Source organism: Daucus carota, chromosome 6 (genome assembly GCF_001625215.2).
Source record: "Daucus carota subsp. sativus chromosome 6, DH1 v3.0, whole genome shotgun sequence".
NCBI classification, from domain to species: Eukaryota; Viridiplantae; Streptophyta; class Magnoliopsida; order Apiales; family Apiaceae; genus Daucus; species Daucus carota.
Window position 1 is genome coordinate 31414517 of NC_030386.2, and position 26016 is coordinate 31440532.

Here is a 26016-nt window from a genome sequence, read left to right on the forward strand (position 1 = left end):
ATATATAGATATCTTAAGAAAATACTCTTATAAATTAAACGGTCGGAAACAATTAATTCTTTCAAAATTTACCTGCCAACCAACATGAATTTCTTATATAGATATCTTAAGAAAATGCTCTTATAAATTAAACGATCGGAAACAATTAATTCTTTCAAAATTTACGTGCTAACCAACAGGGAAATCTTAAGAAATCCGTGCTCGCATATCTTCCGTTTCTTGATTCAGTTTTGAATGCTAGTGAATCCATTTTTGCGAGTCAAAATCCTATTTAATATTTCCGGTAAAAGTTACTGTACGTGGGGGGTGTTTTTCATTATTTTATATGTGTCTTTGTATATGAAGAAAACTTCCGATGGCATTAGAATTATATTTAGTAGTTGCTACATTGGGTAACATTAATTCTCATTTATATTTTTGTTTGTTACAGATTGATACTAATATTGATAAAAAGATTATCAAATCGTACGAGATGTAATTATTACTAAAAAATTATAACGTAACAAAAGAATTTTGGGAATAAAATTTTGTAAATCAACCGAAGTCATTAATTAACGAGGATGTATTTGATTGAGATTTTAATAAATTATACATCATCTGATTTTGATTTGAATTTACATAGATTTTACGTAAATTTTACATAAAATGTCGCGGAGCGTATATAGATTATTTGAAATTTAAGTATTTAAGATTGAGTTTGGCTTGTGTGCGGCCATGGACACATTTTAAGCACTAAATTTGATGTATATAATTTGTCTTGATTGGTGAAACTTTTGTAGATTTAAACACAATGTTCCTAATATATTAAACAATTTCACGAAATCTGTTATCTTATAAAATCTCAAAAATTCACCGACATTTAAATAACATCAATTTTGTAGAATTACAATTGAATATCATTATATTTTTAAGCATAATTTAAAATTCATATTGGATAAATAGCGTAATTTAAAATCATGATTGGGTATCTCAAAACTTTAATAAAATTTCAACAATCCAAACCACCTAAATATTATAAATGAAAATAAATCCTTAAACATCTCAATTCAATACACCTCTAAACTTATTGTTATTGACTTATTGTTAATGCTGATGAATAATGAAATGATAGAACATGAAATCTTGCCAATGCAGACGAAAACACCTAGGTGCAAAACCATTTTTCACTCAGGTCACCACCACCATGATGGTGATGGCGACGAGGAATACAGGATGGAGCAGGCACAGGTGGATCGTCTTTAGGCGCTGGCGCAGGCGCTGGTGGATCGTCTTTAGGCGCAGGCGCAGGGGCTGGTGGATCGTCTTTGGGCGCAGGCGCTGGTGCAGGGGCTGGTGGATCAACTGAAGGCGCTGGTGGATCGTCTTCAGGCGCAGGCGCTGGTGGATCGTCTTTGGGCGCAGGGGCTGGTGGATCAACCGAAGGCGCTTGGGACGGTGTATCCGGATCGGGGTCAGGCCCTGGTGCAAGCGGTGTGTCGGGGTTGGGCCCTGGTGCCATCTGAGACTGACGAGTACAATAATTCTGCAACTGCGGGGTGAAAAAAGGATCTGGACAAATGAAAAACCAACACTTCTCGTGAATCTCCATAATTGCGGCGCAGATATGTATTTTAAAAAGATCCCTAAAAATAAATGAATAGTTTTTGGGAATGCTCGGGACGAAAGAGAACTTTTTTTATGTTTTAAGAAAAATTGTATTTACCGGATGTGATTCAAAAATTTATGTAATTCTACGCATATTCATCTGTTAGAATATATATAAGATTCAAAAAGTCTTATATTCCACAAAATCCACGAATTAATAAATTCTTTTGAAGATTTAAGCACATACTTTATTAATTATTCTTTTTATATGTTAAATTATAAGTTATTTTTGTGTTACTGCTAAATAAAATAAAATTGACAGGACTATATTTTGCTAGAAATCTTGAAAAATCCTTAGCATGAGTCCTATATCAAAAACACCAACCATACTTTATTTTTATATTTGTTGAATCTTTCTGTAGCAAGATAACAAACCATTTATTATTATATTACATGATATGTATTTTATTTATAATGATATAAAATATTTATAACATACTTTTCTTAAAAAATAATAATCATTTAAAGTATGATACAAGTTTAACAAATTATTCAATTTAGCCAATGATTTAGAAATTCGGTAGAGATGCTCTTATAAATTAAACCGTCGGAAATAATTGATTCTTTCAAAATTTACCTGCCAACCGATAGATATCTTAAAAATAATACTCTTATAAATTAAACGGTCGGAAACAATTAATTCTTCCAAAATTTACCTGCCAACCAACAGATATCTTAAGAAATCCGTGCTCGCATATCTTCCGTTTCTTGATTCAGTTTTGAATGCTAGTGAATCCATTTCTGCGAGTCAAAATCCTATTTAATATTTCCGGTAAAAGTTACTGTACGTGGTGGGTGTTTTTCATTATTTTATATGTATCTTTGTATATGAAGAAAACTTGCGATGGCATTAGAATTATTTTTAGTAGTTGCTACATTGGGTAACATTAATTCTCATTTATATTTTTGTTTGTTACATATTGAAAGTAATATCGATAAAAAGATTATCAAATCGTATGAGATGTAATTATTACTAAAAAATTATAACGTAACAAAAGAATTTTGGGAATAAAATTTTGTAAATCAACTGAAGTCATTAATTAACGATGGTGTATTTGATTGAGATTTTAATAAATTATACATCTTCTGATTTTGATTTGATTTTACGTAAATTTTACATAAAATGTCGCGGAACGTACATAGATTATTTGAAATTTAAGTATTTAAGATTGAGGTTGGCTTGTGTGTGCCGATGGACACATGTATTTAGCTTGTTTTGATTGACGAAGTTTTTGTAAATTTAAGCACAATGTTCCCAATATACTAAACAATTTCACAAAATCTGTTCTCTTATAAAATCTCAAAAATTCACCGGCATTTAAATAACATCAGATTTTGCAGAATTACAATTGAATATCATTATATTTTTAAACATAATTTAAAATTCATACTAGATAAATAGCGTAATTTAAAATCATGATTGAGTATCTCAAAGCTTTAATAAAATTTCAACAATCCAAACCACCTAGATATCATAAATGAAAATAAATCCTTAAACATCTCAATTCAATACACCTCTAAACTTATTGTTATTGACTTATTGTTAATGCTGATGAATAATGAAATGATAGAACATGAAATCTTGCCAATGCAGACGAAAACACCTAGGTGCAAAACCATTTTTCACTCAGGTCACCACCACCATGATGGTGATGGCGACGAGGAATACAGGATGGAGCAGGCACAGGTGGATCGTCTTTAGGCGCTGGCGCAGGCGCTGGTGGATCGTCTTTAGGCGCAGGCGCAGGGGCTGGTGGATCGTCTTTGGGCGCAGGCGCTGGTGCAGGGGCTGGTGGATCAACTGAAGGCGCTGGTGGATCGTCTTCAGGCGCAGGCGCTGGTGGATCGTCTTTGGGCGCAGGGGCTGGTGGATCAACCGAAGGCGCTTGGGACGGTGTATCCGGATCGGGGTCAGGCCCTGGTGCAAGCGGTGTGTCGGGGTTGGGCCCTGGTGCCATCTGAGACTGACGAGTACAATAATTCTGCAACTGCGGGGTGAAAAAAGGATCTGGACAAATGAAAAACCAACACTTCTCGTGAATCTCCATAATTGCGGCGCAGATATGTATTTTAAAAAGATCCCTAAAAATAAATGAATAGTTTTTGGGAATGCTCGGGACGAAAGAGAACTTTTTTTATGTTTTAAGAAAAATTGTATTTACCGGATGTGATTCAAAAATTTATGTAATTCTACGCATATTCATCTGTTAGAATATATATAAGATTCAAAAAGTCTTATATTCCACAAAATCCACGAATTAATAAATTCTTTTGAAGATTTAAGCACATACTTTATTAATTATTCTTTTTATATGTTAAATTATAAGTTATTTTTGTGTTACTGCTAAATAAAATAAAATTGACAGGACTATATTTTGCTAGAAATCTTGAAAAATCCTTAGCATGAGTCCTATATCAAAAACACCAACCATACTTTATTTTTATATTTGTTGAATCTTTCTGTAGCAAGATAACAAACCATTTATTATTATATTACATGATATGTATTTTATTTATAATGATATAAAATATTTATAACATACTTTTCTTAAAAAATAATAATCATTTAAAGTATGATACAAGTTTAACAAATTATTCAATTTAGCCAATGATTTAGAAATTCGGTAGAGATGCTCTTATAAATTAAACCGTCGGAAATAATTGATTCTTTCAAAATTTACCTGCCAACCGATAGATATCTTAAAAATAATACTCTTATAAATTAAACGGTCGGAAACAATTAATTCTTCCAAAATTTACCTGCCAACCAACAGATATCTTAAGAAATCCGTGCTCGCATATCTTCCGTTTCTTGATTCAGTTTTGAATGCTAGTGAATCCATTTCTGCGAGTCAAAATCCTATTTAATATTTCCGGTAAAAGTTACTGTACGTGGTGGGTGTTTTTCATTATTTTATATGTATCTTTGTATATGAAGAAAACTTGCGATGGCATTAGAATTATTTTTAGTAGTTGCTACATTGGGTAACATTAATTCTCATTTATATTTTTGTTTGTTACATATTGAAAGTAATATCGATAAAAAGATTATCAAATCGTATGAGATGTAATTATTACTAAAAAATTATAACGTAACAAAAGAATTTTGGGAATAAAATTTTGTAAATCAACTGAAGTCATTAATTAACGATGGTGTATTTGATTGAGATTTTAATAAATTATACATCTTCTGATTTTGATTTGATTTTACGTAAATTTTACATAAAATGTCGCGGAACGTACATAGATTATTTGAAATTTAAGTATTTAAGATTGAGGTTGGCTTGTGTGTGCCGATGGACACATGTATTTAGCTTGTTTTGATTGACGAAGTTTTTGTAAATTTAAGCACAATGTTCCCAATATACTAAACAATTTCACAAAATCTGTTCTCTTATAAAATCTCAAAAATTCACCGGCATTTAAATAACATCAGATTTTGCAGAATTACAATTGAATATCATTATATTTTTAAACATAATTTAAAATTCATACTAGATAAATAGCGTAATTTAAAATCATGATTGAGTATCTCAAAGCTTTAATAAAATTTCAACAATCCAAACCACCTAGATATCATAAATGAAAATAAATCCTTAAACATCTCAATTCAATACACCTCTAAACTTATTGTTATTGACTTATTGTTAATGCTGATGAATAATGAAATGATAGAACATGAAATCTTGCCAATGCAGACGAAAACACCTAGGTGCAAAACCATTTTTCACTCAGGTCACCACCACCATGATGGTGATGGCGACGAGGAATACAGGATGGAGCAGGCACAGGTGGATCGTCTTTAGGCGCTGGCGCAGGCGCTGGTGGATCGTCTTTAGGCGCAGGCTTAGGGGCTGGCGGATCGTCTTTGGGCGCAGGCGCTGGTGCAGGGGCTGGTGGATCAACTGAAGGCGCTGGTGGATCGTCTTCAGGCGCAGGCGCTGGTGGATCGTCTTTGGGCGCAGGGGCTGGTGGATCAACCGAAGGCGCTTGGGACGGTGTATCCGGATCGGGGTCAGGCCCTGGTGCAAGCGGTGTGTCGGGGTTGGGCCCTGGTGCCATCTGAGACTGACGAGTACAATAATTCTGCAACTGCGGGGTGAAAAAAGGATCTGGACAAATGAAAAACCAACACTTCTCGTGAATCTCCATAATTGCGGCGCAGCAGGCAGGGCCTATAAGGCCGCTGCCTGGTTCTGGGACGACTCCACTTAAAAAACCTCTTTTGAACTGATGAATCTCGTAAAAACAACCTTTCACGGCTTCTAAACAGGTGGGAAAATCGTAAGGCATTTCTTGGGGGACTGTGTTTGAAGAAGCTAGCATTGACATAGATGCTATGATTAAAAATAAGGAGATGTTTAGACCTGGCCTAGACCCCATGGCTGAAAGACTACTTAATTTCTCTGCGGTCATAGAGAATGCTGAGAATGTATATTTATAATCTTCTTTCATTCTTTGGGCTTTGAATATTTATAATCTTGTTTGTATTATATGTTAGTATCTTAATGATTTTTAGGCTGGATTTGGTTTTAACTAATATCTGTAATTTGACTGTACAGCTGTGGTAACAAATGCTACTTGTACAGCTTGAATAAAATATACTTTGCCGCGTTAGAAAAAAGTAATATAGTAAATACTGCGAATTGAATATTCCTTTTTCATAATGAATTTAACTTAAATACTCCCTCTGTCATCTGCTTAGTTTTTACCTTGAGTACGAGAGTTTGGCCCGCGCTCGTTGGAAAATATAGTTTTATAAAATATTTTTAATCTTTTTTCTTTTACATAAAAATTTGATACTTGAATTTTTATACACAAAAAAAAATCTCAAAAATAAATTACAGGACTACATTTTATAAGAGTATTAAAATGCATGCCAAACAGTCTACATTCTTTTGACGCAAAATGGATTTTTCTGTATTTAAAAGATTTGCCGTCATCTTAATAATATCGTTTTATCTATGTCTCTATGATTATTATCTTTGCTTTAAAGAAAATAAATAATTCAATATAATAATTAAAGATCAAATCGTGTGATTTTATTTTTTCCTAAATTTATTTTATGTACACTCAATTATTGATTATCTTCGGTACTCCTTTCGTTTCGAATTAGATGTCCACTTTTAAAAAATCACAGCTTAAGAAAGTGAATCTTTATAAATTAATTACATTAAATGACTGTAATATGTGTATGAGGTTGGTGTAGGAAATATAAATAACATATATATGAGGTAGAATTGACTTTAAAAATATAATTTTACAATTGAATGTTGAAGTGTAGAATTAAATTGAAACAAATTTTATTTTTAAAAATGTACATATAAATTGAAACACAGGGATTAACATATATTAATTTAAATAATGGATATATTAATGAAAAATAAGGTAGGAGATGTCAACATTGACTTTGTTTTGAATTGTACAAAAATGTTTTCGTTATGTTGGTTTCAGATTTAATACTCTTGCCAATACTATAAAACTGTTCTGTTGGTTTCTGATTTAGTAACCTGCTAATATCGGTCATTAATGACTTGTAATATTAGTATTTTAGTAACAAAACTAGTATGTTGGTTTGTTGTTTGAAAACATGTGAATGCTGGTTGTTAATGACTAAACTGTTATCCCTCATAATAGCAGAATATATAATATAATATTGTAATATTTATAAATATTTTGAAATATGATATGAACAGGAAATTTATATACTTATTCTCATCTGTCTCTAATTTCTAAATAAAAGATGAGAATAAATATATTCATTCCTGTTTATACCATATTCCAGAATTCTGTATTCCTAATATAATAAAACTGTATGAACTTCCCAGTCCAGTATAGCTTCTGGTAATAATAATGTGATTTTAGCCATGGTCTGCAGAATATTAGCCATTCAACTGTGGTATATATGGCAGGAGCCCACTGCCTTGGTCTCCAGTATAGTTTTCATTTTTGCTTTGAACTGCAATGTATAGGCATTTTTCCACTTGTGATAAGCTGCTTAACAAATGTGCAGCAAATTACGTTTTCTGAATTCTGTTATACGAAAATCTTTCATTTTCGGAATATGCCAGAGTACCTGAAGATTTTTTCAAAAAAATTCTGTTTATAAAATTCATCAGTCATCGTCCAGAACTAAGTAGGACCTTATGATAAGTAAAATATATTTCTAAATAAATATGGGCATTTCATATGAAGTTCTGATTGTTCACTATATACAGCATCAGGTACCATCTATTACATCCTTTTCACATGAATACAGAGAGTGTTGTGTGATGATGTTTTGGAGACCAACGTGCTAAGAATCGTACAATTTCTATTATAAATTTGAAACATCTAAGCTGTCAAAATCCTAAATCTATACAGATAATTCAAAAAGGTTTTGGTTAGTGTTTGAGGTTACCTTTCGCCGCTCAAATTCAAAAATTTTCAGCATCGAGTTAGTAGTACTACTAAGTGTAGTCCGCCGAGACAGATTCAATTAGCATAGTCTACCCAAAGCTTAGGAAGAGAACTAATCTCTCTTTAAAAAGGTCTGGGGCTTACTGCTTGCAAAAGCCAACCACACAACTGTACCAGTAAGGTAGAAGAAGATTGATGGTGCAAACAGGGCAATCTGCATAACATAAAAAAAATTATAAATAGAAAGGCAAATTCCAAATTTTATGGTATCAGTGGACGTGAAGGGAAAGAATTAACCAAGATGAAAACTTACACTCCATGAATGTGTTGAATCAAGAAGATAACCAGTGAGAGCAACTCCCACAATTCCAGGTACTGCTCCTACCGTGTTGGTAATACCCTGAGTGAGAGAAGGTCAAAACTTGTCATTTAATGTTCTCCTTAGAATAATCAATAGTTCAAATTTGTTTAGTTCATCTGATTAATAGTTGGATATGCAATGACCGCCAAACACAAAGATACATACTCAGTTGGTCGTAAAAAAATGTATTAGCTTCATTGAAAGCCCGACACTTCTTCGCCATCAGAAAAATCAATGGTTATTGGCGATATCAAAAGTAAAGGTCGCCGGAGATTATTCTCTTTTTTTTTGAGAGATTGATGTTATAAAAGATGGGGATAAAAAAGGGGACGGGAAGTGGTGAAAAGGAGAAGGGGAAATGAAGAAGACAATACGAAAACGTGGAAAAGAAATGACACTATATACACTGTGTATAAATATTATTGTATCACTGATCACAAATGTATTTGAACTTTTTTTTGTCAACATTTATCTTATAATTCAATAAAATAATTGTAGCCGGTTGTTCACAACCCATTTGCCCCTTTCTTTTTTACATTATTGTACATAATATTTATTATGTATGGCATGAATATTTGACAAAAGAATATACAATACATATAACTATTTAAGAAATACTATTAATTTATTAATTTCAACGATCAGTTATATCTATATTTTTCTCAAAAAAAGAAAAAAAAATATGCTAGAGAAATACATGTCTTATATATTCTTATCAAATAAAATAATTATTTTAAAATTTGTCATGTCCCCATATCCATGGCCAAAATTCAAACATTGTCCATGCGTCCAAATTTTTTGAGAGTGTCGACTCTTAGACTCAGATATGTGTTTTGTCGGACACTCCGAACCCGAGTCTTTCCATCACCCTCGTGTACCTCTATCACTGAGGTAACCGTAGGAGAGGTCTTCGTTTTCACAAATGCTACTTCTTGATATGCATGATAATAAATACTTATGTTATCCTCACTTCTATCATTTATCAGAACCAACATTCATCAATTATCAATGATAATCTCACTCAGTTATGACTCCACATGATTTATCCTCATATTTCGGGCTTGTTTGGTAGTGTTTAAAACTGTTGTGTTTAGAAAAAATTCTGATAAAAAAAAGTGTTGTAGAAATCAGATAACTGTTTGGTTTTTTTTTTTAGAAATTTACATATTTTGAGTTGTAATATAGAAAAATAATATTTTTGATAATGTATGGTGAAATATGTGACCACTTCCCGCAAAAATTGACATGTAGCTTTTCTCAAAAGCATGGGGGACCTGTTTTCTCTAAAAGCAGCTTTGAGCCAAATGATGTTGTTCTGCTTTTAGATTTACTAAACAATTTTTTGCCTGCTTTTTAGCAAAAAACTGTTGTAACTGTCTGCAAGAGCAATACCAAATGCGTCCTTAGTATGTTGAGTCCAAGTCTATTTACTACTTTCGTCGTGCTACCACGCCCGAGACCTATTCCTAGAGGACGGCACCTATAGAGCTGCCTAAGGTTCCCCTTTCTAGACAGGGAATCTCCTTACATCTTACCTCAAACAGGTCCACTCTATCCGACACCTCATCATTAGCATTTAATCCACTCACTTGGCCAAATATATGGCTATATTTCTATGTGCTGATCGTCAAAGCACACATTGTTCATATATTTTTAACCCTTAAGGCGAATGAGTTTAAATCTAACCCAATCATATTTTTGGCACAACACCCTAATCAAAGCCCACACTGTTCATATATTTTAACCCTTAAGCCAAAATCTGACCCAATGAATTTTGGGCACAACACTTGAAAAACTAATGTAAAGCTTAATGATAAAATAGTAAGTAGGCTATATATGACTTAAATATTATACTTATTTTGATAATTAAGGGAGTTCTTATTATACTTATTTAGATAATTAAGGGTGTACTGAATGAAAGCTTATCGATTCACTCACCAGAAGTATGCTCGCATATTCAGGCGATATGTCTTGATGGGTACAATAAAGTCCTGCAGCCAAAAAATATAAATTTGTTTACAACCAACAAAAATAGGAGCAAACTGACCACAAATACTTTTCCGTACCCAATATGACTTTGATCCCTACCTGATAATGCAAAACTTGAAAGTGCTAAGCCACCTGTGAGAATTATTACTACCTCCCATGGAGGCAATCCCAGGTCCAAAGAGGAAAGAGTCATACAAGCGGCGGGAGACAAGAAAGCAATAGTTTGGCATAGCTTTCGCACCTACACGGATCAGATTGCAATTATGAAAGTTCGACTGCGTAGACTTTAAAATACAGCATGTCCTGGAATCTTGAATATGCATATTAGACACAGAGCAATCAGATAATTCCAAATAATTATGTTATGTTTTATGTCCATCTTCATAAAAACAAAGAACAAAACATACTGAGATTATTTTCACAAATGGATAATATCTGGAGGAGATGACTATTAAAAACAGATGCGCTACAATAAAGTAGCTTGTAACTTCACCTTCAAAATTCCTGTAAAAGAATTATAAGAATCTATCTCCGATGGTGGATTCAATTATTGAAAACATAAAATATAATATAGTTATACATGTTCCACTTAGAACCCTTAGAACCTCTATCCTTATTTCTAGTATTCATTAGGGTTCTGTAGCAAAACTGCACATGCAAAAAATGTCGTGTTTATGTATTATACGTTGAAATTAGTTTTGAACACAGACAACGTTTTAAAAAACATGTATTTAGATTTAGATCCTCAAAATCTATGTAAAATTTAGGGTTCTGCAGCACCTTAGTGTTTCTAAGGTTCTATTTTAAGGCGCGACCCTATAGTTATAATATGTGTGTGTGTGTGTACACATCTTTGTTTGCATACCACAGTAGTTTCAGTTCCACTTGCGATTAATTTATCTGCAACTTGTGCTGCAATGCTAGTCACCATAATGGAAGCTAGTGGAGGCAGGACAGAAACCTGAAATATAAAAGAGATATGTGTAATATAAAGATGAGATGACTTATTGAATTGCATGGCTTCCTCTAAACTGTCAGACATATTACATCAATGTATCTTTAGCACTCCGGGTAGGAGGAAGGATCTATGTTCATCCCATATTTAGGGTAAATAGAAGTTAAGTCCCATATACTCCCTCTATTCCAATATAATAGTCGCTTTGACTTTGTGCACGTAATTTGAGATGTAAAAAATAATAATTCTACACATTATTTTTGAAATTTTCTTTTTCTGAATAAAAGTTTAACATCTCTATTTTTATTCAAAAAAAGAAAATTTGAAAAAAATAGGTTTTTTTGGTACTTTAAAATACGTGCGAAAAGTCAAAGTGACTATTATTTTGGAATGGAGGGAGTACATGTTTATGTTTCTTATGCCTCTACATCCCATCTATTCAGCTTCAGATAATATCCAAGAATGGCTGTTCTATGTCCGGAACAATCTGTCAATACAGACAGACAGTTGCAATTTGATAGGTGCACTACACAAATTTTTATCAACCCTTTCTCATTCAGAAAATATTTTTCAGAAGTAACAGAACATACTTTAGGGCCTGTGGCCAAACTAGCAGGATAACAAGTCAGAGGTGTAGCCAGCCACAATGTTGGGAGCAGGGGCAATTTACCCCAGTGAACTCGCATAAATATATACATATTTAATATACCAAGTATAATTCGGTGAAAATTTTATACTTTCAACTCAAATTTTGACCCACATAACTAAGTTCTTCATCCTTATAGTTAAAAAATTGTCCCTTCTATAATGATTTGAATTCTTGAACCCTGTAACACTAACTTATAATAACACCCCTAATGAGAACATTGGTGACAATTTTATATCAACAATATTGTAATAGAGGCCAAACTAAATGTGTGAAAAGTTAAGCAAGGATCATCATATGTTAAATTTTATATAAAATGATACTTACTAACTCGGTACATGATGTTAAATCTGATTACATATATTAAATTGTCAACAAATTATATTAATATCAAAAATTTCATCCAGACAAATTTAAGGTAAACATATCATGCATTTAGGAATTTGGGGAAGGTAATAGAATGAGTATCTGATATTTATAAAGATCCTCAATAATTGGACAAGATAAATACCAGTGACTTACCCATGCAGCTTCTGTCAAATTAAGATCTAGCACCTCACTGCATATGATGACAATCAACATATCGGTCATCAGTAATTAGTATTAAAATAAACAAGAAACAATATAATACCGCTAGTGCTTTTCCCTACTGTGAGTTGAATTTATGTGCATAAACGTTATGTTGATTGCTTTGTAGAAAAAAAATGTATAAACTAGTCATATTTGGGTAAATGACAAAAGTACCACTAGAACTGTAGAGGGCCTAGAGGCCTAGATATTTGTGTCCTTTACATTTAGCCTTCTATCTTCCACATATGATATGCCATTTGCGGGAAAGGTGTAGTATGGGATTGCTTTGTAGAAAAAAAATGTATAAACTAGTCATATTTGGGTAAATGACAAAAGTACCACTAGAACTGTAGAGGGCCTAGAGGCCTAGATATTTGTGTCCTTTACATTTAGCCTTCTATCTTCCACATATGATATGCCATTTGCGGGAAAGGTGTAGTATGGGATTTTAACTCGATAAATTGATATAACCATCTTAAAAGCGCATTTATACCTGAAATACGTAGGCAGCCAAGACAAACAAGTGTAGTGCCCCCAACTTCCACAAAAATGAGCATAAATCATTGCCCATACAGCTTTACTTTGGAAAAAAGCTTTCCATGGTACCTATGATTAGGAAAGCAAGCATACTCACTCATCCAAAAAAAGAAAGACAATAAAAGAAAGACTGATAATTGTTTTTGAAACCTAATTGAGCAGCATCTCATTAAACAAGGACACATGCACCAGGTGATATCGGCTGAAAAATTTATTACAAAATTAGCCGTAGATAGTGTTCTGGTTCCCATTCCGAATGTATAGTACACATACTGACCCTTAATCCTGTGGAGATGGGAGTAGGTTTAGATCCTTCTCTGGCTCTAGCTCGACTTCAGATTGGGGGTGGACTAAGTACTTTTGTGTGTATTAAATCTGAGTTTATTTAAAAGTTCCTTTTTAAGGTAGATACCCAGTAGCTTGCAAGACTTAAATTAACAGCATTTTTCAAAATGACACGATAACTATGATTAAATAGTTTATCCATCCAAGTTCAAGAACTTCTACGTTAATAAATACCTGAAGCCTATCTAACCTGTATCTGAATATACTACTATCTGATTATATAAAGAAGCAATTTTAACACCAAAAACCAACAACACAGACAAGAAGAGATACCGTCTTTAGCGAGTCACCAAGCTCTTCCAGAGAAGTATTTGATTTTTCCGTAGCTAATGATTGAGATCCTGTAATGAATAAGAAACTGATAACTCAACAGAATGACCTCAATTATATACACAGGCTTTAACTCATTTGATTGTTAATATGAGAAAATATCTGTATAGGATAATACAGCAATTTAAGAACATGATTGTAGAATCAGCTTACTAAATGTTTACCATCTCAGTTGACAAATGACTGGTACTAAAGACTAACCATATTTTATTGTCCAAAAACTCAATTTGATATATTCAGCTCTTAAACTATTATCAAGTGCCTCTCCTCTCTTGCTGTCGGTAAATTGACTATAAAACACAAGATGCAAAAGCATATAGGAGGATATAAAATGAAAATTACCGACTAAAAATTTAATATTACCAAGATTACTTTCCTAGGATTTAAAGTCGGACCAAATGTAAAAACCATTGCCGACAAGTTCATGTTACCTAAGTGGCTGGTGAAAAGGGTTATAGTAGTCAGTTAAGACTAATTTAACTAAAGCTTAACTATGATCCCAAGGGTTTAAATCCCCCTAGAAGAATCCACTCTCCCTTACCCAGTCTCCAATATGTTAAAGCATACCATAAGCTTCCAAACCAAAGTACATTAGCATACTACATTCTAAAAAAGAATCACCGAGATACAATTTGCCATTCTGAATCAAAGAGAGGCCTCTTCCACTTGAATAATTGATTATTAGTCACAGAAAGGTAGCCAAATATTATTACGATTCAAAAACAATTATGCTTCAAAGAAACTATATCTTGGCATCATAAATAGAGGATTCTCTTAATCTGTGACCAAATTCTGAAAATTGGTCAAATGATTGTGCAAAATCTAGGAAGCTAAGAAAATAGTAGCCTTTACATAAAAATTTAGCAACTCAGTTGGTCAAATCTTGAGCTCAGACTCAGAGTGTTGATTGTTATAAATATAAAATGCTGTTAAGAGGATGAAGCTATGCTTACTTGGAACTGTTGCAACAGTTGGTGGTTGTTCTTCTGCTACTAACTGAAATCCTAAAAACCTTCAAAATATGTGAAAAATATCAAAATATTAGCCCGTGCTAAACTTTTCTCATGGGTTCTTCGGTTCAAAACAAATCCATTCGGGAGATAGTGACCAACAATTCAAGCAATAACATCTTTTGTTCATTTCATAAAAATGTTCCCGGGTTATTGCACAATATAAAAAACCTAAGTTTAAGCAAATATTTATAGCTTTAGAACAACTAGCACATATCTGATATTGAAGTCTTTTTGTTCTGAAACGCATTGAACAGATGAAAATGCTCTAAAAAAATGTTAAACTTTCATTCCTAAGGACGAAGAGCAAAACTATATAAGCCAGAGCCACTCACCAGGCTACTCCAAAAAGGCCAAACAAGTAGAACACAGATTCCCAACCAAAATTTTGTATTAATGGAGGTGCCAACAGAAGCCTGCAGTTTCCAGAATGTGCAACATGACTCAGGAATATTCAGAAAAAGCATTCCACACACTTTACATACTATGCTGGCCATAACGCTCATATACTTACGTACACATTCTTTTAAGATCTATAGCATGGTAGTATCTCACCAGGCATATTAAACTGGCTCTTAAGATATCAGAAATAGTTATCAGAAGTTGTCAGGTCAATGCCAATCTACTTGAGGCAAGTCCTTGAACCAACAAGGAGACAATATGAATAATTCAGAAAAAGAACACTCTTGTTTTTACATTTCATCCTCACATGATAATATGTAGAAAAAAGACTTGCAGCCAATAGATGAGGGAAGATGCCTATTAATCACATATTTTATCAAGTTAGTAATATTATACAGATATGTAAACTTGTAAAGTATTCACTAAATGATTAAACAACTTCCATCAACCAGATGAACTTGTTTTTACGATGACACATCTGATGAAAAGAATCAGCGACTGACTAATGAATTTGAAGACTTAGCAAACGTGTTGTAAAGGAAGTTAGGGTATAAGAAAGCATACCCACCAAGTTCAGCATTACCATATATAATTATGACTTGGTAACAAATGCGCATTTGCATATTTTTTAAGGACGCGTATCATGTAATCTTTTTGAATCGAGTCTCTAATGCAATAATTTATCACATGATTTTACACCCAAACAACTTGGTTCCTTAAAGCTGAACGCACAGAATACCAGAGAAAGGAAGCGCTACTCAGATAAACTTTGTTGCAAGTGATGTAGTGTAGAAAAAGCTTCCATAGTACCAAAACGGGTATTTCCATATTAAGGATTATATATATATGCCATTTGTAACTCTTTACCAGCCCCTCACCTTAAGAAATTTTTTTTATTATTAATTTATGCATGACAGAAAGTTCATTAAGACATACCCAGCAACGCTTCCAACACTTAAACCACCAAAAACAACTGATACAGCACGTGAGCGCTCATCCAATGGTATAAATCTGCATCCGGTGTTTATAACACAATTAAAATAAGGTACTGATGCAGATAGATGATAATATGAAGGTAAATTGCAGGTATGGATTTCCATAGGAAATTACAAGAAAAATAAACAGAATAATCATTAGACCTAAAACTTGAATGTAAGAAAGCATAAAGAACAACAAAATCGCTGCTGAAGAAGGTCAGCAACTCAGCATTAAAAAAAACTTACTTTTATATATATATGTCATATGTGTGGCACACTGGGCATGTGAAACGCTTGTTAAAAAAAACAATATATAATTTGAAAGCTCTAATAGTACCAGTGACAAGCTTCATCAAGAAGAACTGTATAAAAGTTACAAACCTCTTGGCAATTACAACATATACAAACACAATTGTTATACAAAATCCATAATATTGCATGGATATCCTGTAAAGGTGTCTGTTGACACTGTTCACCATCTTGCGGGATTCAAAATCCACTCAATTCCTTGAATATCTGTGAAGTGTAAAGTACTTGGTGGAGTAGTGTATATATAATGTACTTTGTTTTAGAACACCAATGATACAAAAGAAAGGATTTAGAACTATAAAGTTTATTTGGAAATTCTTCTTTCAGAAATGGTTAATTGGTTGAATTTATTTACTCAAACACCCATGCATTCCCTGTGCCTCAAGCTCTGTAAGGAGAGGGCTTAACAGTAGGCTACACCCGTGCCTCCCTGAGCCTCAAGCTCTGTAAGGGGAGGGATCCACTAGGTTACAAGACTAGGATAAACTTGTTTTGGAAACAGTCTATTACAGAAATTTAAGTACTCACATACACATACCTCCACTGAGGCGAGAAATCTCAACCTAATTTCACCAAGAGGAGAGGAATTTGAGTATCTACCAAGCTAAAGGCGTAGGGAAACCAATGAACTTGTTTTGTATGTCTTAGATATTCTTCATAATGTTGGAATTTAAACAATGAACCCAGCTGTAGGCAGTCATTTAAACACCCTAAATCTCAATCATTTCACAATTATCACCGGACACTTGCCTGAACCTAGAGAACTGGTACAAAACCAAGAATGCACACTCCAGTTTCTTTTGACTAGAAGCCGAATGCTAAGTATGTTAAAGATACTTAACAGGCAAAACCATGAGAAAAGGTGCATAAAGATAGAGCTTGATGAACTACTCGTGAACTGAGGAAACAGATTGCACAAACCTATTAATAAATTAGCTTGTGCAGTACTGTGGAAGTGGCACATACCTGGCAATCAGATCTGTGGCAGCTGATGGTGAAACGCCTTCCCCTATTCCAACCTGTATATGGAACAGCAGATTAATCAAACCCCCCATCAACTTACTAGAATGGAAAAATCTATCGAAAGAACCCCATCAGTCAAAATAACTAGTAAAGGCTCGAAAATAATCAGCTTACAAGAACCCTAGACAAAACTAGTCCAGGCATAAACCCAGCAAGTAATGGGACACATGCTGTCGCAAGGGACCACACCAGGACTCCATATTGAAGAACAACTCTGCAACAAACCCGATGCATTTACATAAGTTAAGGCTGTAGAATCCACAAGAAACCTACAGAGGCCCTACTGAATGTAATCTGAAACATCTTCCAGTAACAGAAGAATTATAGTAACAGATACAATATCCAATATGTACCCTTGTCAAAGTAGCAGACTGACAAGAAACGCTGCCCAATTAAGCTACTTCCACTATCTTAATATATTGTCCACTGAACAAAAAGCCCGAAGAGAAATTAGTGACTAATGTCACCGACATATTAATGTAGCTGACATCGAGACATTAAAAAAACTCGATTCATTTAGATAAAGGAGGTAAATATTCTGATCATAAGTAAAAAACTAAACAATCTACACGTCTTTCATGAACTAATTGAACAGCTTCAATGTCAGCCATGTCAAGAAGTAGGCTATACTTGACAAGTTATATGTGAGAAAAAACAAACAAATTAGAAAATTTGACCACATATAAAATGTGTCTGGTTTTCATTTTCATAACTGTCCCTGGAACAGAGCTTAAATTGAATTCTTAACTGATTATTTTTATCTTACTCTTGTTCTTATATTAAATGATCTGCAATTATCTTATATATACTAATAATTTTACAAAACTCAAACATTTAGGTGGTTTGGTTATCATGTAATTCTTTCGCTTGCTTTTTCCTAACCAAGTTAATACGCCAGGTTACTAGCTAAGGCGGCCTAGTAATAATTTCCGACCTGTTAGATAAGTCATAACAATAAATATAAACATTATCTCTTGTGAGCAGCTAGCATATGAAATGAACAGCTGCCCTAAATTGGTACATCAGAAAACTAACCTCCCACCAAATACCTTAGCAAGCCACCCTCCTGGCAGTTGACTCAATGCATAGCCCCAGAAGAAAGATGATTGCACTAATCCAGCGACTGATGAATTCCACCCAAATTGATGCGACATCGGAATGATCGCAATACTCAAGTTCACCTAAACAATGATCACTCAGCTAATTTATTCTAAATGACAATCAAAGTATGTCGTAGTAGTAATTGAACTTTCATTCAGAAAAAATCCAATATCAACAAAAGATCCATATTGCAAATGACTGAAATAAACTGAAATTAAAATTAAAAACGATGACATCTTCTTACATGGTCAATTATTATACCCGGCACAATCTTCCTGTATATTCCTAAAAAATCATAGTCACTGCTTTTCATGTATTATAAAAATTTACTCAGATGTTATCATCACATACAAGTAAAAGATAAACTTGTTTGGTTACAGTTACCCTTAGGCTATGGTTGTTTCCAGGGACTATAGTGCCTTCGCTGTTTATGATATATTCTCAAAATTATCAAACTGAATGCACATAATTAATTCAATGACACCCGTCACGCCATGAACAAGTTTTGATAAAATTTTATTTCCTTTCAGAGCATTACCAAATACCACCTCTGACTAGGTATCTCATGAAAATAAATTACAAAATTGATTGAAGAGACTGAAATGTATTATAGAGTTGAAGTGCATAAGCTAATGGTCTGAAAACTATGATCCCATCAAACAAATTAGTGCTCCACACATAGACCTGATTGTTGCTTTTACTCCCTGAATTTGATGCAAATATGCAATTAACTTAACCCGAGTAAGCTTATACTATCTGAACATAAGATTATACCGCCATAACTCTAAGACTAGATTTAATTTAAAAAATATGCTCGGCAGAGCATCAAAATTTGTATAAGTTTAAACATGCAGTTGAAATCAAACTGGCAGACAATCGGGTTATTACAAATCATAACCCGTATTAAGAAAACACTTAAAAACAGAAAGAAAAAAAAAAGAAGAAGAAGAAAAATACCTTATCCATGTTACAAATAACAAAGGCCAGAGAAGTAGTTCCAACCATTTTATATCTCTGAGGAAGATTTTTCCAATTAAAATCAAAAGTACCCAATATTTCAGATGACCCATTTAAATTCTTGGTCTTGCTTAGCTGCTTAACAACTCTCTCACTAGAATCCACAACATCTTCTCTCTCTTTCTCTTTGATACTACAAGAAAACTTGAACCTCTTCTTCAAAGGCAACAATGATAAACTCAAATGAGTAGTTGGGTTTCTAAAACAAGTCTTGAAAGTCAGAGATTGGTGGGTTTTGTGGCGAGGAAGAAGAGAATTGATGTTGTTATAGTCTGTTCTTAAGGTGAGTTTTGCCATTGTTTTGTAAGCAAAAAAAAAGAGAGACACGAAGTGGAATGGCTAAAGATTAAGAAGCTAAAATGGTAAAGATTTGAGAAAAACGTGTCTGAGGAGAGAAAGAAAGAAGAAAAGAAACACCATTACACTAGAGGAGCAAGAGTGGACACGAAAGAGAGACTTTGAGGCCCCGATTAACTTGGATTTCTGGTGTGGGCCCCCCTCTAATTTGGACACATCTGATGCTTGGTTTATGTTTTGCAAGAAAATTACATGTGTTAAATTGTTAAATGCAAGAGCGAGATTGATAGCTCAAGTGGAAGGTTTATCTTCGATTATTTTCGGGACACCCAGTTCGACTGCAAGTCATGTAAATCTAAATTGTCAAAAAAAGAAAAAATTGCTAACCGAAAACAGTACACTTTATTATTGAATTACATGTAAATCTCTTGACAACTGAAATTTATGACTACTACATGGGGATAGATATTTTTGCACTACACAGTTTTCTTGGTTTAGAAAATTTTCAGGAGCAGGCCTCCATGAGCGGCGAAAAACGGAGCAAAAACGAGAGATTCGACTGCCATTAGCTTGATGAGGATGTTTATCGCCAGTCCAGATGCGTCTTTAAGAGGATCTCCAATAGTATCACCTATCACGGCCGCCTTGTGTGAATTAGATTCTATAGAGCCTAGTCCTTCTGTATGGTAGATTGCACCAGCCTATTTTTCGTCCAAAGATTATTAGTCATCTTATATTGCAATGATACGGTAATAAAATTTAGAAATTCATGTTTATTACCTGAATATACTTCTTTGCATTGTCCCAGGCGACACCAGAACTAGAGGCAGCAATTGCAATCTGCATAACATATATAACTGTAGTAACTAGTAAAAAAAACACGGAAAGAGAGCCAAGCTTTAGAGTAGGAGTTCCCTAAAACTGTGGAAATCGGTCACGTAGACATAAAATCTATTTTTACAATATAAATCTGAGGTTCATCTCAAGGGCATTACCGGCACACCAGAGACGATTGCTCCTGCAAGGACTCCTGAAAGGGTAGTCACACCAAACAAAATTCCGACAATGAGGGGGGTGAACATGATAAGAGCACCAGGACAGATCATTTCTTTTATGGAGGCCTCTGTGGAAATTTTGACACAGGTTGCATAGTCAGGCTTGGAAACCCCTTCTATGATACCAGGGATAGAATGTAATTGCCAGCGCACTTCTTTGACCATCTTCAGGGTTGCACTGCCAATACTTGTCATTGTCATGGCTAAGAAACAGTAAGGAAGCATGGCACCCACTAGCATACCAATGAAAACTATTGGTGTCATAATGTCTACTACCGATATTCCTGCTCTGCAAACAAATGCACCCAACAAAGAAAGGGACACGAGAGCTGCTGAACCAATGGTGAAACCCTATAAAGAAATTAAGAACCAAATTAGGAGCCTTTTCTGTTCACATATAACATGGTAATAGCAATTGCTACATTAAATCATTCAGCAACTGACTAAGCATTATATATAGCTAATTTAATATAAAAAACAATAGCCTAATATCAAATGTATAGGCCGTCACAAAATCTGGTACAAACTATAAACTAATTGAAATTAAGAAACATATACCTTTCGGATATTGGCAGTTGTGTTTCCTGCAGCATCAAGAGCATCAGTACTCTCCCGAGTCCTGATGCTCATTCTAGCCATCTTGGCAATACCTCCAGCATTGTCACTGATGGGACCATATGCATCGATGGCTAACCCAGTAGCCATAGTGCTGAGCATTCCAAGTGCTGCTACTGCAATACCATACATAGCAGCAAAACTAAAACTGACAAAAATGGCAACTGCAATGGCAATAATAGTCACTATAACAGACTTATATCCCAATGCAAGACCAAAAATAACATTAGTAGCAGCTCCAATACGGCAGGAATCAGCAACATCTCGAACAGGACTGAAATGAACATTAAAATGAAGAATTATGCATCAATCCAAAAGAATCCATTAGGAAGTGGAAGCACTGTAAACAATACCTGAAAGCATTGCTTGTGAAGTACTCCATGACAAATCCAATAATAAGTCCATCCCACAAACCAACACATACACATAGGAACAACTGCCTGAAAATACAAGGAGTTAAATCCAATAATAAATTACCGCGACTCTGATAAGACAGCGCAAGTGGTAATTATCAAAAAACTGTCTTTCACATTAATTAAATGATACTTAAATATAATATTTCTTTTGAAATAAGTATGATTAAAATTATAATAAACAAAACTATTAGAGTTATATATCTGGTATAAAATGCAGGTGCAGAACTTACCAGTTCTTAATCTCTTTCTGAGCTCCAAAACTGAAGATGGTGCATGAAGAAGGAAGAGCAATATAGCTAATTATTGCTGCACCAATAGTCATTACCGCAGTAGAGATTAAGAGTTGCCTCTTCAATGCGGGCTCAATCTCACCCACAGATCTGACTTCAAAGAAATCAGTTGCAAATAATGTGGTGAGCAAACAAACAAGAATACCCATGGAATTAATAAGAAGTGGGTAGCACATTGCAGTAAAGTCATGAGTTATCCCGAATGAGGAGATTGAAGCAACGACAAGGGATATGCATGATGACTCTGTATAAGACCCAAAGAGATCTGTTCCCATACCAGCAATATTTCCAACATTTTCACCAACATTATCCACAATTACCTGAAAAAAAATCTATGGTTAAAATCCAAGAATTTAACAGTTTCAAGTACTAAAGCTCTTTACATCATATTCTATTTCTACCGCTGGATTGTTAGAGTCATCTTTTTGAATTTTTTTCTCCGCCTTGCCTACTAGATCAGCCCCAATATCAGCAGCTTTGGTATATATGCCTCCACCAACTCTGCCAAAAAGGGCAATAGAAGACCCTCCTAGGCCATAACCAGTTATTGCCTCAAAGAGGCCTTCCCAGTCATTACCATAGTATAGTTTAGATAGGTTGATAGCGATATACAAAGCCAGAAGACCATTTGCAGCAAAGAGAAATCCCATGACCGCACCGGATCTAAATGCAACAATAAATGCCTTTCCGACACCCCTTCTTGCCTCCAAAGTAGTTCTTGCATTTGCAAATGTAGCAATTTTCATTCCAAGAAAGCCTGAAACTACAGAGGTGACAGCACCGAGCAAGAAAGATATGGTACTGAATACTGCAGTTGCAAGAGCAGGTTTGCAACTTCTTGTGGTGTCATATGTACAAGTGTGGCTCTTTGTGCTGAATCCTTCCACAGATCCAAGGAAAAGAAATATCAAAATTGCAAAGGCAGCCATGAAAACGCCAACATACTGACCCTCAGTGACAATGAAGGAAGTTGCTCCTGTGAGAACCATGTGTAAAACAATGAATAACAAAGTTCACAAGACAGAGACCATGAATCTACGAAAAATTAGTGCCAAGCAATTCCAAGCCTCGCGTCGACATAAATTACACTGTGTATAGAATATTATATGCATTTTTGGTGAAAGTATATAGTGTTCATATGCTGCTAGAAACAAGAAAACTCCTACTACACCCTTTACAGACCCAAGTGTATCTAGTTTATCAAGTACATTGATGATCAGATTGTACATGTTAAAAACATAGATCCTTCTAGAGAGTCCCCGCATTTCACTTGTATGAGTTATTTTTTAAAATAGTTATACTTGTAGATATTGTTTGACAGCAACAAACATATTTTACCTTCCTTATTAATGCACGAGAATGCAACAAAGCTTTAGTATTAGGTAAAACTCATATGCAATTTCCTCTGTGTGACAAATAAATTAGGAAAAGAAAATATCAGAAGACGCACATGTCTGTAAATTTAGTCTCAACTTTCCTTTGCAATCTAACTATAATTTAAAATAATTATTTTGATTCTTATTTTGCAAGTCTTGTGTCCAAAGTGACATGAAAATTTAGTATTCGGAAAAAGTTCAACATTACAATAGATTCCATTGAAATACACCCAAAGATTAAAGGCAAAACCTAAAATTATAATCTTTATCAGAATAAAGAAGGTTGTATCTGGTGCACGAGCCTCTTGCCTTACAAGGCATTAAGAAGGTCCAAAGCCTCACTCTTATTTCTCGTGAAGAGGATTAATCATTTTTTTTTCTAATTACTATTAAAATACAAATAACAGTCCGGTCACGACAAAAAACATGGCGTATCACACAAGAAAAGGCGACGAATGTTGACAAAAGAGAAACGGAACATATCTCGTGGCAATTTGTAACGGAAACATAGATGACAACACAACAAGCGCGAAGAAAGATAAGAATGCCAGAGGAAACCGATATACAGATAAGGATTGCCGAAAAACATAACAACGATCACTTTAAATGATATCGCAAAAGTAACATTAATAATTACTAATATAGATAAAAATTATATGTTGATCACAACCATATCATATATTTAATTTTTCATTAGATCGCGTACAAAATCTTAATTAAAAAAAATTATAACTGTGATAACAACTAATATCAAGATGCAAGAAACTCCACTTTCACAGCTAGTGTTATAACAATATGTGCATGTAACCATGCACCATGTGTAAATACACATGCATCAGCTAATGATGTAATTTATCGAAACTGAACTGAGCTTTACTATAACACTTAGAATAATTAATCACAATTAGCGCGTAACACCGAGTAAAACACAATTCGAAACAAAAAGACATGAACACAAAGGAATAGCACCAATACTAAGCTAAAATGGATAAATGGATAAAATTTTACCCTCACAGATGGCGCTTTGAACTTCGGCACAACGGTGAACAAGGTATCGGTCGTTAATAACATCTACGTTCTGTATCAGAGGCTCCGTTTGGCCGTTCCTGTTGGCTGGAGAATAATTCGGTGTCACCTTTACTTTAGAAACTAGAAACCACTGGATGATTGCGAAAGCGATTCCGATGAGAGCGCATATCGGAATAAATATTTGTGTGCCGAACTCTGAGAGGATTGCTTCTGACATGGCGGAGTAGCTGGAAAAACCTGCCGGAAAATTAAATTTTAGGAGAACGAGTGTGGTGAGAACTCAGAAATATGCTGCAGTGCTTTTCTTGCTGTGTTTTTTCTAGTGTGCTGGGACTTCAGCGTGTGTTTATGTAGTGCTGTTGTAACACGTGCCATTCAGAAACTACTCCGAGTTTTCATTTATTTTCATTTAAATATATACTGAATAAATAGTGAATTTTTGTGTTAAGATGAATAGCTGCTGAACTCTACGGTTTTCGGTTATATGAAATAAACTTACTCAGGATTTGGAGATCTTCTGTCGAATTTATTCAAAAAAGGTACTTTGATATTTAAAATCAAAAGATTAAAAATTAGTTTTGTCTAAACAGTAGGAAAAAGAGTTTTAAAATGCATTATAACAAATAGAAAAAAATATAGAAACTTTTCTTTATTCACTTAATTAGATTTTTCCTTAGAAAAATTAAAATTGTTTTTTAATAATTCAAAAATATTAGTATCTTGCTAGGATTATATTGTATACAAATTTTCTTATAATTTGATTGGTCTTGTATCATTTTCATAATGATATTTACTTATTTTAGTTATATAAAAGTTATTATTATATTTATTATATATTTTTCTGGATCGCATTAATTTTAGGTACTTCAAATCTCAAATACAATAATAGTTCAATATTGAGTGAGCAATTACTATTTCTTCAAGTATCATCCGTTATCATTATGTAATTTAAAAATAGATACTAATATAAAAGCTAAACTTTTATGAAAAATTAAAATTTTATTTAATATTAGCATTGTGTAAATTATTAAAAAAAGTAAAAATTAGTTTAAAAACGAAACAAGTCCTTAATATTTGCAGTTGCTTAAATACGAGTAAATTAATTTTTAATATTTTCGAGAAAATGAGGCTCGGGAAATGACAAATTAATCCCAATTCCCAAATGGGCAAGCAAGAGTTTAGATTGAATCACGGAGCTGAAGATTTGATCCAGAGATGAAGGTAATATATGGTATAGTATATATTATTCGATTATTTAACACATGCATCATTAATTCATGCATAAAATTATAACAATACGAAGGAATCTGCAGATTGTTGAGC

General features: G+C 33.9%; 4 protein-coding genes across 4 annotated transcripts; all 4 read right to left on the minus strand.

Moving 5' to 3' along the window:
- Window positions 1–1144: 1144 nt before the first annotated feature.
- LOC108226238 (anther-specific proline-rich protein APG) lies at window positions 1145–1588 on the minus strand. The gene has a single exon (XM_017401185.2). The coding sequence runs from the start codon at window positions 1586–1588 to the stop codon at window positions 1145–1147; it is 444 nt and encodes a 147-aa protein (XP_017256674.2).
- A 1660-nt stretch (window positions 1589–3248) lies between these two features.
- On the minus strand, window positions 3249–3692 carry LOC135147270 (anther-specific proline-rich protein APG-like). Its single transcript, XM_064080179.1, has one exon. The coding sequence runs from the start codon at window positions 3690–3692 to the stop codon at window positions 3249–3251; it is 444 nt and encodes a 147-aa protein (XP_063936249.1).
- A 4096-nt stretch (window positions 3693–7788) lies between these two features.
- Window positions 7789–20053, minus strand: LOC108192973 (probable anion transporter 6, chloroplastic). Its single transcript, XM_017359522.2, has 15 exons — window positions 19556–20053; window positions 18533–18678; window positions 17612–17711; window positions 17441–17493; window positions 16125–16199; window positions 15122–15202; window positions 14730–14788; window positions 13720–13787; window positions 13058–13170; window positions 12517–12553; window positions 11259–11354; window positions 10493–10634; window positions 10343–10395; window positions 8357–8443; window positions 7789–8257 (listed from the first exon to the last, which is right to left on the minus strand). The coding sequence occupies exons 1-15, from the start codon at window positions 19910–19912 to the stop codon at window positions 8156–8158; spliced, it is 1569 nt and encodes a 522-aa protein (XP_017215011.1). The 5' UTR covers window positions 19913–20053; the 3' UTR covers window positions 7789–8155.
- A 139-nt stretch (window positions 20054–20192) lies between these two features.
- LOC108226560 (pyrophosphate-energized vacuolar membrane proton pump) lies at window positions 20193–24931 on the minus strand. The gene is made up of 8 exons (XM_017401534.2): window positions 24673–24931; window positions 22690–23264; window positions 22229–22608; window positions 21936–22022; window positions 21526–21856; window positions 20908–21318; window positions 20693–20752; window positions 20193–20613 (listed from the first exon to the last, which is right to left on the minus strand). The coding sequence occupies exons 1-8, from the start codon at window positions 24908–24910 to the stop codon at window positions 20407–20409; spliced, it is 2289 nt and encodes a 762-aa protein (XP_017257023.1). The 5' UTR covers window positions 24911–24931; the 3' UTR covers window positions 20193–20406.
- Between the last annotated feature and the right edge of the window lie 1085 nt (window positions 24932–26016).